The 15,129-nt window shown below is 50.4% G+C and overlaps 5 protein-coding genes across 5 annotated transcripts; 3 read left to right on the top strand and 2 right to left on the bottom strand.

Annotated features, from left to right (window-relative positions):
- Nucleotides 1-398: 398 nt before the first annotated feature.
- Nucleotides 399-4,567, top strand: PFICI_09022 (uncharacterized protein; the record flags this gene model as incomplete). The annotated part of the gene is made up of 5 exons (XM_007837603.1): nucleotides 399-659; nucleotides 724-3,021; nucleotides 3,073-3,510; nucleotides 3,568-3,814; nucleotides 3,864-4,567. The coding sequence occupies 5 exons, from the start codon at nucleotides 399-401 to the stop codon at nucleotides 4,565-4,567; spliced, it is 3,948 nt and encodes a 1,315-aa protein (XP_007835794.1).
- Nucleotides 4,568-4,966: 399 nt separating this feature from the next.
- PFICI_09021 (uncharacterized protein) lies at nucleotides 4,967-6,349 on the bottom strand (the record flags this gene model as incomplete). Its single annotated transcript, XM_007837602.1, has 4 exons — nucleotides 4,967-5,429; nucleotides 5,493-5,706; nucleotides 5,793-5,970; nucleotides 6,041-6,349. 4 exons carry the CDS (start codon nucleotides 6,347-6,349, stop codon nucleotides 4,967-4,969), a joined length of 1,164 nt encoding a protein of 387 aa, XP_007835793.1.
- Nucleotides 6,350-7,188: 839 nt separating this feature from the next.
- Nucleotides 7,189-8,693, top strand: PFICI_09020 (uncharacterized protein; the record flags this gene model as incomplete). Its single annotated transcript, XM_007837601.1, has 2 exons — nucleotides 7,189-7,272; nucleotides 7,350-8,693. The coding sequence occupies 2 exons, from the start codon at nucleotides 7,189-7,191 to the stop codon at nucleotides 8,691-8,693; spliced, it is 1,428 nt and encodes a 475-aa protein (XP_007835792.1).
- A 383-nt stretch (nucleotides 8,694-9,076) lies between these two features.
- PFICI_09019 (uncharacterized protein) lies at nucleotides 9,077-9,322 on the bottom strand (the record flags this gene model as incomplete). The annotated part of the gene is made up of 1 exon (XM_007837600.1): nucleotides 9,077-9,322. The coding sequence occupies one exon, from the start codon at nucleotides 9,320-9,322 to the stop codon at nucleotides 9,077-9,079; it is 246 nt and encodes an 81-aa protein (XP_007835791.1).
- Nucleotides 9,323-10,298: 976 nt separating this feature from the next.
- Nucleotides 10,299-14,859, top strand: PFICI_09018 (uncharacterized protein; the record flags this gene model as incomplete). The annotated part of the gene is made up of 5 exons (XM_007837599.1): nucleotides 10,299-10,408; nucleotides 10,472-13,875; nucleotides 13,939-14,204; nucleotides 14,254-14,510; nucleotides 14,568-14,859. 5 exons carry the CDS (start codon nucleotides 10,299-10,301, stop codon nucleotides 14,857-14,859), a joined length of 4,329 nt encoding a protein of 1,442 aa, XP_007835790.1.
- Nucleotides 14,860-15,129: the final 270 nt, after the last annotated feature.

Raw genomic sequence — 15,129 nt, 5'->3', positions numbered from 1 at the left:
CCGTCCTATAAATTTAGCGGCCCCAGCGCCCGAAACTTGTCCCCACGTCATACTGAGCTGCATGCACTACAGCAGCTTGTCCCCATGTCGCGTAATTGTGCAGCTGACACGGAGGCACATGGCAACTGAGACTGTACCCCAAGTCTTGTACGTTGAGACGGATTCCTCATCTCGCGAATTGAAGCTTCAATAGAGTCAATTGTCACTTCCTTGTGCCGTCTCCATCTTACCTCCTTTCTCCAACATTGCCGAGCTGCGCCCTGACAGAGTTGGCTCTTACTGCAATAAACCCCGAATTAGCTCCATATTCGCGAATAGCTTCGAGCTTCGAACCATCCTCCCAGTATACCCAGCTTCAGCAATGTCAGTCTCGCTCGAGCTCCCACGGTAGCCCTAGAATGAAGGCCATTCTTCCCGGAAAGCCGGAGGCGAGCCTACAAGGTGTCTCGACCGGCTACTGGGACAGCAAGCGCGTGATTGTCTACATCAGCGGCAACGCCCTTGCGATTCTCTCCGATCCTGAGACGATTCTACAGACCATCTACGATGACGACGAGAGGACTTTGGATGCCGTGGCTTTTGATGAATACTCTGGAAAGATTGCTGCATGTACAGGCTCGACAGTCAGGATATACCGCCCATTCGACGGCGAGCAGAGAGTATGCTATTCCCCAAGCACCATCAAATTGACAGACATGTAGCTTAACATCAAACGCACAACAGTGGTTCTTAGAGTCGACTTTTGAGATCGAGGATGCTTCGACTCCCGCAACGCTCTCTTGGGGAAGCTCCGAAGAGCTGCTAGTCGGTCGGCGGTCACTGCGGCTTTACGATACGACCTCGAAACCTCCCGCCTGCCACTGGAAGAAAGACCTGGCTACGCCGGCCAAGACAGCGGTCTTATCGTATGATTCGGCTTATATAGCTTCTGTCGGACACAATGATCGATTGGTCAAGGTCTGGCGCCGACTCAATTTTGGATCAGAGGACGTACACTTCGACTTTGGCTACCTGCCACACCCTCAGGCAGTGACGAGCATACAGTGGCGCAAACCGTTCCATGTCGACCAAACTATCGAAAACGTTCTGTACACCTTCTGTGCAGACCAATATCTGCGAGTTTGGACGGGCGCCGACGGGCATGGCTGTGAAACTCTTAGGCTCTGGGGTAAACTCAATCTGGCGACCGCTATTCAGGATGAGACGTTACGCCAGGATCCCAGATCTCAAAGCCGCTTAGCCTTCATCATAAGCCAGCGAGATCTCGCCGCCGCAACTGAGACGGCCGTACAGGACAAGGACGACGGCGTGGAAAAGGATGTTGCGTTGCAGTATCTCATATCAATCGCAAACAGAGACACGGAAATCTGCATGGTCTTGGATGGCCATGGAAATATGGCAGCATATGCTTTGGAGGGTGTGAGCAGCAAGTCTCAAAGTACCAACCACATTGACAATGTTGCCTTGACGAAGTCCCGGGATCTTGACATCACAAAAGGGTTCGACGGCGAGCTGCCCCACATCGAGATCCAAAGTTACTGCAATAGATCTGCCGGGCATCTTCATGTGCTCTTTCATCACTTTGATGGCAAGGTAGAGGTGTTTGAGAGCAATATAGCGGATCTACTTGACCCAACCTCCAGGTCAGGTCGTTTGCATCACCGAGCTACGTGGTCGGGCCATTCTGCTTCAGTCAAGAAGATTGTGCGCAATTTCAGTGGCCGCTCTATAGTTTCCAGGACAGAAGGTGGAGAGAGCATCGTTTGGAAGCATGCCGCACACCCTCGAGACACAAAGCTTCTCCGCCACAATGTGATTGCTGAAAAGAGACACATCCACAGAATATGTCTATTAAGAGGCGGAAGTTTTGTCGTCTTTTTACATCACGACGCCATATGTCTATGGGACTGTCGACATTCGGAGCCTCGATTACTCGCAGAGATTCCGTACCAAGTATCCGGCAACCCTCTCTGCCTTGTTGTGCTTCCAAGGCATAGTGTCAAAGAGGTTGATGTAGCACATATTGCCACGGTCACATCCGCACACCGTGGTGTCGTATGGCAACTCAACTTGCCAATCAAGGCGGAAACAAATGGCTATAAACCACAAGCAAATGGCCACAAAGCTGAAGAATCTGCCATTCAAGAATTCTGCACCTTCAACCTCGAAGGGACTGAGGACCTGGCCTATGTTCTTCCTGTGGATCCGGCCGGCTCGGCTCCAGTTATATCTGGGTTCCTGGACGTTTTCGCTCGCGATATAGCGGTTTCGTACACCCACGAAGGACGAGTAGAGTTCTGGACTGCGCGTGTGGACAGAAATCGTGATCGCGTAGAATGGCTTTCAACTTCATCTATGGAAACTGGAGTCTCCAAGCCCGCCCTCGTAAGTGGCAGTACAATGAAAAAGGCTGCCTTGGTCAACTCTAGTCGCTCAGAAGTCACCATCTGGGATATCAAAGGTGCCAAACTGGAATATGCCCAAGACTTTGAGAGCCACAACACGGTACAGGACCTTGATTGGACATCGACGCCTGACTCGCAATCCATTTTAGCCGTCGGATTCCAATATCGTGTTGTATTGCTTTCACAAATGCGTTTTGATTACCTGAACAAAGGTCCTGCATGGGCACAGATTCGGGAAATCAGCATCCGAGAATACACACCGCACCCAATCGGTGACTCGACCTGGCTCAGTGGAGGTAATCTAGTGATCGGAGCAGGCAATCAGTTGTTCATGTATGACCGCAAGTTTGAAACGCACAGTTCGCTTGTTACAACAGCTCGACTACCGCCTCGCAAAGATGGGCTGCGAGACCTTTTCGAGGTAACGCAGCGTCTCAATGGCCCGCTACCTGTGTTTCATCCACAATTTCTCAGTCAGTGTATGCTTGCTGGCAAGAACTACCAAGTCAAACGAATACTTCTGGCCTTGAATCATCTTCTCAAATACTATGTCGAGGGCGACGTCATCGATGATCACCTGGGCATGGATTTGGCAGACTTCTATCTTGGTGACAGTGTAAGACTACTGTACCTCAATTAAGTAGACTAAGCTAACTGTGAATAATAGGCATCGAGACCAAATGGTAATGATCCAACATCATATTTGATGCGCCGCATGTCGATAGACGACAGTGAAGACACGTTCACAGAAGACACGGCTCTAGCTATATGCGAGCGACTCCAGAAAATCGGGCTTCCACAGCTATCGGGTCATGAACAGATCCAACTGATAGACATTGTCGAATGTGTTGGGATGGTGGAACAACAACGCCGGTCCATGGATGAGAATGGCGCGCGCTTCATGCTCTTCTTCCGACAGCACGCACTACACAAACGACGGACGAACGAGATTCACATGTCGTGGCGTGAGATCAATTGGGCCTACCACTCGACAAGTCAGGACATTTTGACCGACTTTGTATCTCGACAGCATCACGGAAGTATGCTGTGGGAGAATGCCAGGGAGAGCGGAATATTCATGTGGCTTACAGATGCAGCCGCGTTGGTAAGTTTTGCCTTGCTGCTGAAATGCCAGAATACAGAAGTGTTGACTGCAAGACAGAAAGCGCAGTTCGAAGTAATTGCTCGAAATGAGTATACCAAGGGCGAGTTCAAAAACCCTGTTGATTGCAGTTTGTTCTACCTTGCACTTCGAAAGAAAACGGTACTACAAGGGCTGTGGCGTATGGCCAGTTGGAACAAAGAACAACGTGCCACGCAGAAGCTCCTGGCAAACAACTTTGACGACCCTAAGCACAAGACTACCGCGCTCAAGAATGCCTATGCTCTCATCAGCAAGCGACGTTTTCGTAAGTGATTATTTTCTTGGCACATGGTAACTATACTGATGAGAAACAGAGTATGCCGCTGCATTCTTCCTACTTGCAGACCACCTGCAAGATGCTGTAAACGTTTGTCTTAATCAGATCAAAGACTTGCAACTTGCAATAGCAGTGGCCCGAGTATATGAAGGAGACCAAGGCCCCGTGCTCCATAGGCTCCTAGAGAATGAGGTGTTGGCTATAGCAGCTCAGGAGGGAAACCGATGGCTTGCCTCATGGGCGTTCTGGATGCTCAAGCGTCGGGATATGGCTGTACGGGCTCTCATCACGCCGGTTTATACGCTACTCGAGACTCCAGTCTCGCCAGATCTTAAGGCGAAGCTCTACCTCACGGATGATCCAGCACTTGTGGTCCTCTATGCACAGCTGCGGGAGAAGACTCTGCAGACCCTCAGAGGAGCAACCAAGATTTTGCCTCGCACAGAGACAGAGTTTGTGCTTCACAATGCCAGACTGTATGACAGAATGGGTTGCGACTTGCTAGGTCTTGACTTGGTGCGCAATTGGGAATTCCTGCGCACACCAGTCAAGGCGGAGACTGGGCTGGGAGGTGGTATCGTAGACCCCAGGAAACTACTGCGCAGAAGGTCTAGCTTGGTGGTAGCTGACATACCCATGAATCCCTTGGGTGAGATGAAGAGTGTCAACAAGGAAAAGCAACAGCCGACTGTCTTTGAGGAGCCGGACGCGGGAAGCCTATTGGATAGCTTTGGCTTCTAACGAATACGGACGGAAAAGGGGCGGATCGACAATTCTGCCTCTTGTGCGATGGGATGGATTAGTATCATGATGGTATCACGTCATTAAGCGCGCATAACCTGCCGAGGGAGATTGAATAACATTGCAACTCGATAGCAAGAAACAGATGCTATTCACTGAAGAACAAGGGTGCCGATTCTGATCAATTTAATGCGTCATGAGCACTGATACCTTTTTGTCCCCAGAGCAGTGACTTTGCCGAATGGTCACTGGATTTCAACACATCTTTGCTGTTCCTCAAGTGAACTCCCTTGGCTGCAGTAAACTCACATAGCAAAACCATTGAATGGTATTGGCTTAGTGAGGCAATCTGAGGCTCGTGAAACATAATCTATTAATATTACCTACGACCTACTCTATTCAGCCTTTTGGAAGGCTATTTCCTGAGTCGTGCTGTACGTGTACTTCGGAGCGAACTTTTATACCATCCACATACATGTCCGCATTCGATGCCCCTGAACTAACCAAGCATTTGAGCGGCACCTCGGGGCCCGTCAGGTGCATTTCGTCCTCGTCCTGGACTTGCGTGAACCCGTCCTTTTTGTGGTTGGACTTTTTGGGATCGCCGCGGCCCCAGGTCATCAGGCCCGGCACCGATGGCGGGTCCTGGTTGCTGTGGCTCTTCTGGGCGGCGTAGGAAGGGGATGATTTCCGCCGCGAGATGATATACAGGGGCCGCATGTTGGGCAGGCAGGCGGACAAGATGCCAATGGATGGCTCGATGGCGGACCACACGCTCGCGGGTCCCATGAGAGACGTCATGTCGGTGGCTGTGGCGAATTCGTGGAGGTAGTAGATCCGGACGCAGCTGGCGCAGCAGACGCTGAGTGAAAGCATCTCGGTTAATAGGACGCATCTCAAGGTGTCTAAGAGCAGGGAAGCTTACAAACTCCCGAGGAGCATCAGCCCACAGATACTAATCTTCTTCCGGGTCGACATTTGCAGCCGCACGATCTGGGGAATCGGGATGGCGAGGATGAAGGCATCGAGAAAAACGTTGATAATGGCGAGGGCGACAAAGAAGGTGCCGACATCCAAGGGGCACGAGCCTTCAGTGTTGCCGGCGAATCTTGTCCAGTAGAAAGACACTGGCTTACAACCTGTAGAAATGGATCGGTCCTCAGTATTTACAGAGTGGGAGTTGCTTACACTCGTATTCAGGTCTCGAGACTTGTGATATACTTACAGTTGGCCATCCCAATCGCCAGCGTTAGGGGGTAGGCGCAAGTAATTACACCAGCGGTCCAAATGCATATCGAAAACGACAGTGTTCCCGTTACAAAGATGCGCTTGTACAGAAGGAGAACGGAGATTTTGGTGAAGGTGACGGCCGCGGCAAATATATAAGTATGGGCGAATAGTAACTTGAATCCAGTCAGCAGCTGTCGTGATTCCAATCGAATAAAGGGGCGGAGGAGCAGGTAGAAGACTTACTTTCGAGGCCGTGGATAAATCTCTTGCCGTCACCGCCCAAACGTGTTTTCCAGCACCAAAGCGACCAACTCCAAAGGACATGCCCGCACTCCCACCGGTGAACAGCAGCGCTACCACGATGGCATAGTCATCCTTTTGTAGCGGCGTGTCGGCGATGCGCCGTGATGCGAATCTCAGAACCACTGCACAGGCTGCAATCACAAACAGAACTGCTACCAATGCGCTGTTGCTCTTGGCTGGGTCCTCACTCAGATCTAGATCGGAAGGAGCTGGCCCAAACAGAGCGAGGATTACGGGGTCGATCTCCATTATTCAAGCAAGAGAATTCCGGGAGGGATTTTGATGCTTTTGCGGAGTATGCGTCAGAGACAATACATAGACTGACATGTCGAGTTCATTCTCCGCATCGTGAGATATATGATACTGGAGACGATCGAGGTAAGGAACATTTTGTTGCCTCATTTTATGAGTTTTGTTACCAATTAACAACTGACGCATGTAACATTGCTATGGGAAAAGTACTTAGGGTCTAGGAAGCTGACTCGAACACGGAATAATTGGTTCTAAATGGTATCAGGTCGAGGGCAAAGTTACCAAGCAGCATCACTCATGCATTGTCGCAAAAACCCCGGCCATATCCCCCTTGCATGCCATCTGTTTCTGTACATAGTACGATGAAAAATCACATCGCCAAGGCGCCTTTTCCGTTCCGAAGTGTAAATCATGTAGGTTGATAAATTTTGTACTAGAGGCACGATGGAACGGGCTCTAACGACCCAACCCTTTTGCTAAAATCCCTGTATTCACTTGCGAACCCATGACTTTTCATACTAATACTGCACCAGATGCCAATAGGAGGGAAGCGGAAGCCCCTCCGACCCCATATCCCCCCGGCCCCATATCCCGGATCTAGACTCGACGGGCCCCTGGCAAGCCATCCCCCTCCTGACTCCGAGAGACCATCGGTCCGGGGAAGCGTGAATTAGGACCGCATAGAAGAACATTTATGAAGCACATAGTCGAAGCTGTTTTTAGATTTGTGCAGAATTCTTTGTCATTCATCACTTCTTGTGATATAGTAAGAATTGCGTAGAGCTACAGGCATTATTTTCCCACCCGCTGTTTGTGAAGCGCCCGAGTTGTGCAAGATGAGCGCTCATACATCGTCCCCGGAACTGTGGAAGACTCTTACTTCCATTGAGCAAATCAGTCCAAGAGGCTGGCCCCGATATGTGAGTTCGCCCGACAGAAAGACAGAGAGCTAGACTTTCCTCGATAGACTTTTGGGCTGACACCACACTATATCTAGTTATTCCCCTTTGAGCTTGGAGATGATTATGATCTTAAAGAAGTGACCCGCGTGTTGAGAGAAGGTTGGAGCGCAACATGCCGTCGGTTTCCCATCCTCAGATCCGAGGCCGTGCCCGACCTAGAGGCGAAGCAGGGCGGTCTGCTAAAGATACGTGAGCTGGACCTCGAAGAACTCAAGACCATTCAGCCCATTATCGTGAAAGACTTCCAGGCCCCTGGAGCTTTCGCCACGTTCTCTGAGCTCAAAGCCAAGCACTTTCCCGTTGCGGCGCTCGATGAGAATGTACTGTGTCGGCGATACACTTGGCCGTCGCCCGAAGACCGCCTCCCAATTATGCTCATCCAGCTCAACTTTTTGCGCGGGGGCATGATCATCAACTGGAATCCTTACCATGCCGTTGGTGACGGTCAGACCTTCTTCACCTGGACCAAGGTGTGGGCCGAGGAGTGCCGGCGGGCGCAGGGCATCCCAATTACGAACCCGGCTCATATACCTGATGATATCCTCACGGATAGAGCTCACGTTCTGAAGCCCAGGTTTCCGGGTCCGGACCACGCAGGAAAACTAGAGAACCACCCTCAGTATGCGATCATGACCGACCCGATGAAACAACTAGAGAAATTGCTGAAGCGCGATGGCCATGCTGGCCAGATATTTTATTTTTCCGAAGAGTCGCTGGCGAGGCTCAAGCAGGATGCATACCCGCTGAATCCCAGTGAAGACGAGCCGTCGTATATCTCTACAAACGACGCCCTGTCTGTGCTGGCCTGGCGTTCGGTTATGGCAGCGCAATTCCCGCTCGACGAGATCGAGGGCGACCCAATCACCACCTTCAACATTGCCATCGACGGCCGCTACCGCACGCAGCCGCCCATTGACCCAGCGACCCTAGGCTGCTTCGTCATGTTCCTCGAGGTCAAGGTGTCGCTGCGCCGCATGCTCGAGACCGAGGACCTGCGCGAGCTGGCCGCGCTGCTGCGCCAGGCCATCCTCGCGGCCAATGACTATCCGGGCGGCCTGACCAACGACATTTCGGCGCTGGTCGACAGCCTCCCGCATGTCGGCCTCATTGTTCCCGGCGCCTTTCTCGACTCTCCCGGCCTGGGATGCTCGCAGACCTCGTGGGCCAAGCTGCAGCTCTATGGGCTTGAGTGGGGACCGCTTCTGGGTCATCGTATCGCGTCGATCCGTAGCCCGAGCTGCGGTATTCTCAACGGCATGCAGATCATGATGCCCACGCTGCCGGGAGGCGGTCGCGAGGTTCTGTGTGGTATTGAGGAGAGGTGTCTGGAGCGTCTTATCAATGAGCCACTGTGGAGGAAATATGCCGAGACTCGATAACTCTTGTTCCCTCTTCTAATCTGATGCAACTACCAAAAGTCAAAGGCGTGGCCACCAGTGTGCTATTGACCATGGCTTCCACATAGAACTATTTGGCTAGCTCTTCTTTCAACAACTATGAATTTGAGTCCAAGATACTGGCGGTCGACTTATAATGCTCAAAAGTGTCTTTCAAAGGCTACTCAAGGTGCCAACAGACCTCCTGGTTAACTTTTATATACGTGGAGTCTATATCCAAGTTGTGTGATGAATGTTGACTGAATAGTACCATGAGAATTGGATCACCCATTTGATATCTAAAGCGAATGTAAGCTGCCGAGACAAACCCGATCTACTGACACCTTTTGCTTCCTCCGCCTTTGTATATCACGTTCCAATTTCTTTCAAGACTTGTGCGCATCTGAATGCTTGGACACTTCGGGTTTTTCGCAACGCATCGCATCCTCAAATGCTTTTATCTTCTCACCGGCCCGATCCTGGGCATCCTTGACCGAGTCCAGCTTAGAATAGTTCAAGAATCTGCCATACACGGCGCTGTCTTGTGTGGGAAGTTGATCGTTGAAGATGTCCAACATTGGTCGGGGCTCGCTGGACTTGCTGGATTTGTGGCCGCGCTTAGCACTGGACATCATTGATCCCTTCGTCGACCTTAGGAATTGTTAATACAAGGAAGATCCATGCTCACAGATATGCCATCACTAAATACCTACATGATTATAGTGAGGGCAAGGTGAGTTGAGACAGAAGCTTGTACGATGAGCGTTTCTCGTCTTTGTCTTGCGAGATGTTGCCGCGTGCTGTAGGAGGCTTGTCATTATACGGTTTCCGCACTAATCTCAGGATCTGTGTTTCATATTATATTCCAGCGATATAATATACTCTATGCCTCCCTTAGCTTCGTCAATTTCCATGATTCCCATAGCTTCTCAAATCCCACAATTCCCAGTGATTCCCACGATTCTCTCGATTGATTCTCTCAATTCCCATGGCTCTGCTGTTGTGATCCCCATGATTTCGTATGATTCCCTCGTTTCGCAAGTTCTATACTATTTACGATTCCCACGAGTCCCAGGGTGAAAAGTCATGTTGCATGGAAATTGCAATTCCTGTCTATAACACAATCTGATTGGAGGGTTCCGCATCAGATACCTTGCTGCTGGTGCAGCTGAAAACGGTTGGTGAACGGTTGCCTCTAATGACCAATAACTCAACGGCCAGCATGGGAATCGCTGATTATTCTCGTGTAACACGCAGGCATACGCTACCAAGAAGCGAGGCCCTAGTACGTGAGGCCCTTCGACCAGTAGAAATTCGCCGGGCGTGGGAATCAGGGCGACGACCTCCCAGTACACTGCCACTTGGCACTCTCTCATCACCGAGGGTTGTCAGCCACCATACATGTGTCAGTTCCAGCTCAGCCAATCGCACGTCGTAAACAATGGGAATCGGCCCCACGGCGGGATCAACAGGCGCAATCGATCATTCGTACCAGTTTCGCCCGGCTTTTGTGTACCTTGAGAAAGGGCAAGAATACTTAAAACGGCTCAGCCTATCTCCATGTCATTTGTATGGGACTGCATTCCATACTCATTTTAACTGCTCAATATGGAGTTACGGAAACCTACTTTTCGATTCGACCACGGATGCAAGTATTTCCAGGAGGCGGGCAGCAATGACGAGGCTCTGCCAATGTTCCGCTACAAGGAGGTGTATGAGTAGGAGACCCCCGCCCCCAATCCAGGACAAAGGCCTTCTTATACTGACAAACTTTATGATAGTTCATCTGTTTTTGCTGTCGATACTTTCGGAGACGGCTCGTGGATTGACACAAGCATACCGAGCCAGTGCCCGCCAGCATGCGCTTGCCATCAATTGGCCGTGTCGCCCGAGGAGGAATCATTTGCCTTTACCGTCACCAAGTCTAAAAGCATTTTTCAAGTTCAAATTCACTCCATGAGACTCCGATTCGAAATCTTGGAGAAGTTTGTCTCCGTGAAGGCTCTGAAAGAAGCGCCAATCGGGGACGGATTTGGCGCTTTTGATGGCTTTGCTCTGGTAAAGTGCCGGCCTCACTTGATGCAAAGATTGGACCGATTGCGTCAGCGGTTGAAGTCGTCCAGTCAGAGCGCCATTGATACTCGCGAATTACGTTTGGTGTCGGAGATGTATCTTCTTGTGAACGGGTTGTTGAACGATACGGAGATCACTCAGCCCTTCCATTCTCGGGGACCATCCAGGAACCTTCACCCACAGCAGTGTTATGATTCACAACAATGGGGGCGCTTTTCGAATGCCTACATGGATCTTCCATCGCAAACCAACGTTCCACATGAACAATCGATGTGGTTTGGACCACTGGAATCCGATGACACTTACGGAAGGCCTCAATACACCCCGCAAGACGTTCACTCTTGCAGTGTCAATTCTTATGAGGAGTCTTACACGGTGCACAACGAACAGAGCTTTGGCTCATTGAGTCTTTGGAAAGTTGGCGACCCTGAGAATGGCAACGATGACAATCATCCCGATGATCGCCAAGATCACTCGCAGTCTATGCTCAACAACCCGCCCGCCATAGAGTCGCAGCCATCACTCACCAACGTTATCAATAATCCAAGAAGTGAGTCTCTGAGAATTGCTGCATCTCGTGGAGACATGGAAGCAGTATGCCAACTCTTGGACGCCGGTGCAGACCCGAATAGCACACAGCTGTCACCATCTTCTGGCCCGGCACTTTATGAGGCAGCGCTTGCGGGGCACGAGTCTATTGTCCGTATCTTGATCAATCACGGCGCCTTAGTGGAAGGCATATCGATTGGTAGCCGGACGTATCACCCGCTGCTTGCAGCCATCAGACGCCGATCTTCCAAAATCGTCAAACTACTCCTCAGTCATCTCTCCAACGCCAATCTCAACGAAGTAAACCTTCTTGACATCTGCCCATCACAGGATAGATGGGTCATTGCCAGAAATCTTCTCGATTGTGGTTTTACTCCAGAATCTCTGACAGAACAAGCCGTGGAGCTCTCAGATCCAGATGAACGCCTTATTTCAGTTCTTCTCGACGCTCGCGCTGATTCGAAGATTCTAGAAAATATACTTTTCCAGCGAGGACACGAAAAGCTCGTATGTGCTGCCAAAGATCAGATTTCACGTAATAGGCGCCTGATTAGCGCGGTACAGCGTGGATGTCAGCGAGAATATGAGCAGGAGATAGCAGCAGGGGCTAACCCATCGTGGGCCCTTTCAACTTCGCTTCGCTCCTTGCAGCCTGATTTAGCGGGTTATCTGCTAAAGCAGGGAGCAGATCCTCGATTGCTGAGCTTCCGAGGGGATCTGGCTGGTGAGGTAGGGAAGATTAGGCTGTCATACATGCTGGCTCAATCTACCCACTTCAACGATAAACAACTTCTGGATGTCCTTTTAGACCAAGGGGCCAATGTCAACGGCCTCAATTTTGAGAATGGAAAGTCGATTCTCGTGGAAGCCATCGAAGCAGAGAGTTATGCTTGTGTTCAGCACCTACTTGATCGCGGAGCTCTTGTGAATAAGCAGGACTGGTGGGGGACCATCCCGCTGAGAGCCGCACTGCAAACTGGCAAAAGTGAAATCGTTGTTGAATTGCTCCAGCACGGTGCTTCCTTTGATAAGAACTCGGACGAATCAACGATCTCTTCAGATTGCACTGACCAAGGAGACCCAGCCTATGACGGGCTTTACACACATATAGCGCTTCAGAGCCGATACCCTAAAAGATCTCTCTGGAGACACCCCTCCCCTAGAGAGCCTCATATCAGAAGGACCGAACTGTACAAAGGAGATCCCGAGAGCCCAGAAGTGCTTGTTGCCAGGTCCAACCTTAGAAACTCAGTTCTGTCTTTAAACACAGGGTTCAGAACTCCGGAAGAGGCTTTATTCGACGCAACTTGCAAGGGTCAAGTCGCATTGGTTCAAAATATGCTCGAGTGTGCCGCTGATGGAAATGGATGTCGCAACGCGATTCCGAGTCGAGTTCTTAGCCTAGACGATTCTTTTGGTGGGAGAACGTGCCTGATGCAGGCTGTGGAAAGTGGTCACCTCAAAATTGCGAAGGCTCTCCTACAGTATGGGGCTGATGTCAACATAATGTCGTCCCACGAGACTGCTCTGAGTATTGCGGCAAAGTCTGGCATCGAATCTTTCACTCGGCTTCTACTTCAGCATGGAGCGGACTTGCTTATAGCTGCGTTGATGCTCAAGATAGACCTTGAGTGGACAGCTAGACCAAGAGCTATCAAATGGCTAGATATCATGGCAAAGCGCTTCCAAGAAGATATTCTATTCCAACAATTGGATACCAAGAGGGAGATTGCTTTGCTGCACGCTGAGTTTCTCCGGGAGCATGAGCACATGAGGCGCACGGCCTCATTCTCTGGCGATACAGACATGTCGCGGTGTGCGGATATGTCAGAGGATGGAAAAGCTCTTGACTGTACAATTAGACTCGAAATCTCGAAGCGATGGGCATACAGTCTTGAGCTCAACTCCCGGAAAGCTTGGGCTATTGGGAGAGTAACCTTGAAGCGCCTGTGCAGGAGAATGTTACCGCAAGATCTCAACCAAACATTGCTGTTTCTGGCCCTCGCCAAGTCCATGTCGCGTGTCCTTCGCAGTGAAGGCCAAGATGATTGTGGGGAAGAGTTTGATCAAGACGTTGAGCGATGGCAAATATTGTTCAAAACAACGGATCAGTTGGCTTTTCAACAGGCAGTCGAGTCCATCTGGGGCATCAATCTAGCCGGATCCCATCCGGACTTACTCATTCCCAGTGAACAGGACCTCGACCCCTTCCAGGCAATGGCTCTGCACGTCTTGCAGCAGACCGAACGCTTCCACATAGGCAGCGAATCCGGCGACGTAGGATTGATGTCTGTCCGAGCTAGTTGGAAGCTGAGGCAAGGCGAAAATCTTCAGCCATCAGACGGAACCCAGACAAATTCAGGCTCGTCTCCGGATCCAGGAAACAAAGAGAGCACATCTGAAATAAAATGTCATGAAACTAATGACCATGTTTCCGACGGTTCTGAAGACCATGCTGTTCCGAAAGAAACGCCAAATCACTGTCTCTTAGACCACAAGGATATGGTGCTTGCAATTCTCATGGCCGGCACAATATTTACGATTGTGATTGGTTTCTTCTTAGGTAATATATCCTCACAATTCATGAAGGAAAAATGCTCTAGTCACTAACACCTTCATTCTGCAGCCGTAGGCCACTCGCTTTTTGACACGAGTCGTCCCAGAGGGGATACCCCTGGCAATATCTTGCTAACAGTCCGGCAAGAATCGCTCAAGATCATTGCAGCCTCTGTTCTGGTCGAGACACTCCCTCACAAGGAGTCCAGTGACCGAGAATGGGAAGGAGAAGTGTTGCCCGCTGTCCGTAAACAGACCAATGAGGCGATTGAAACCGGGCAAATCAATAGTAGCGCTAAACTGGCCGAATTCTTCGTCAAAGAAATCGAGCACAGAGTAAGATTTTCTTCATATTCGGATTGCTGATTCTGCTAACACATTCAAGTTCACGGGCTTAGGGAAGGCTTTGGCCGCTTCATGCCATCGGAAACGATACTTCAACGTCATGCAGAACGCTTACTCCATGTTGCAAGCTTTCCTAGGCTTACCGATCACAGCCATAAGCCCCAGCTCGCTCAAACAGCCTACTGATGAGTCTACGGATGCGAAGTCGAGACGTAAGAGGGCGGTATCTGAATGTAGCGAGACAGAGCGCTCTCCCAAGGCTGCCAGAATGTCGCCCAGCACGCTAAATTTGCCCAAGTAAGTACTGAGCCAGAAGAAAACCCCTTGTGCATACATCTTACCTATTATCAGCAGTTTCACCCCATCAAGTGACGACAATAGCTCAACAGTATTGAGCAGCAAGTCAGCTTCTGCGAACATTCACGGAAAAGTGACGTTTTGTGTTGAATGTAATCGCGACTTCAAGACGACTTCGAATTACGGAAAGCACCGGAAAGGTCCGCTCCATGACAACAAGCGTTACCCATGCGCGTATGACTGTGGGAGGCACTTTTTGAGAAACGATATCAGGTTGAGGCACGAGAAGAAGGCCCACCAGGGGATCATGGCTACCAAGCCGCAACTTCCTGCTTCATTTTCTTCATAGACAACCAGTGTCACGGTATTAATGGTCAGGAGGTTATGTTGTTCCTTGCTCTTTCATTGAGTGTCGTGTCGGTCGCGCGACGGATAAATTTCACTTTCTACCATTATGCAAAGTGCTAGCTGTCATATTCTTACCGGCGACTACCTTGATAATCTTACGGCGTGCGTTGGCCCTCTGTGGTATCGAGGAGAGGTACTGGAGCGCCCTGTTAATGAGTCGCTATGGAGGAAGTACGCCGAGCCTCGGTGATTTTGTTCCCTTCTTTTTGTT

This window comes from Pestalotiopsis fici (assembly GCF_000516985.1).
Source record: "Pestalotiopsis fici W106-1 unplaced genomic scaffold PFICI_Scf_6, whole genome shotgun sequence".
Lineage (NCBI taxonomy): Eukaryota > Fungi > Ascomycota > Sordariomycetes > Amphisphaeriales > Sporocadaceae > Pestalotiopsis > Pestalotiopsis fici.
The sequence above is the reverse complement of the archived record's forward strand: the minus strand, read 5'-3'. Positions and strand labels throughout refer to the sequence as shown.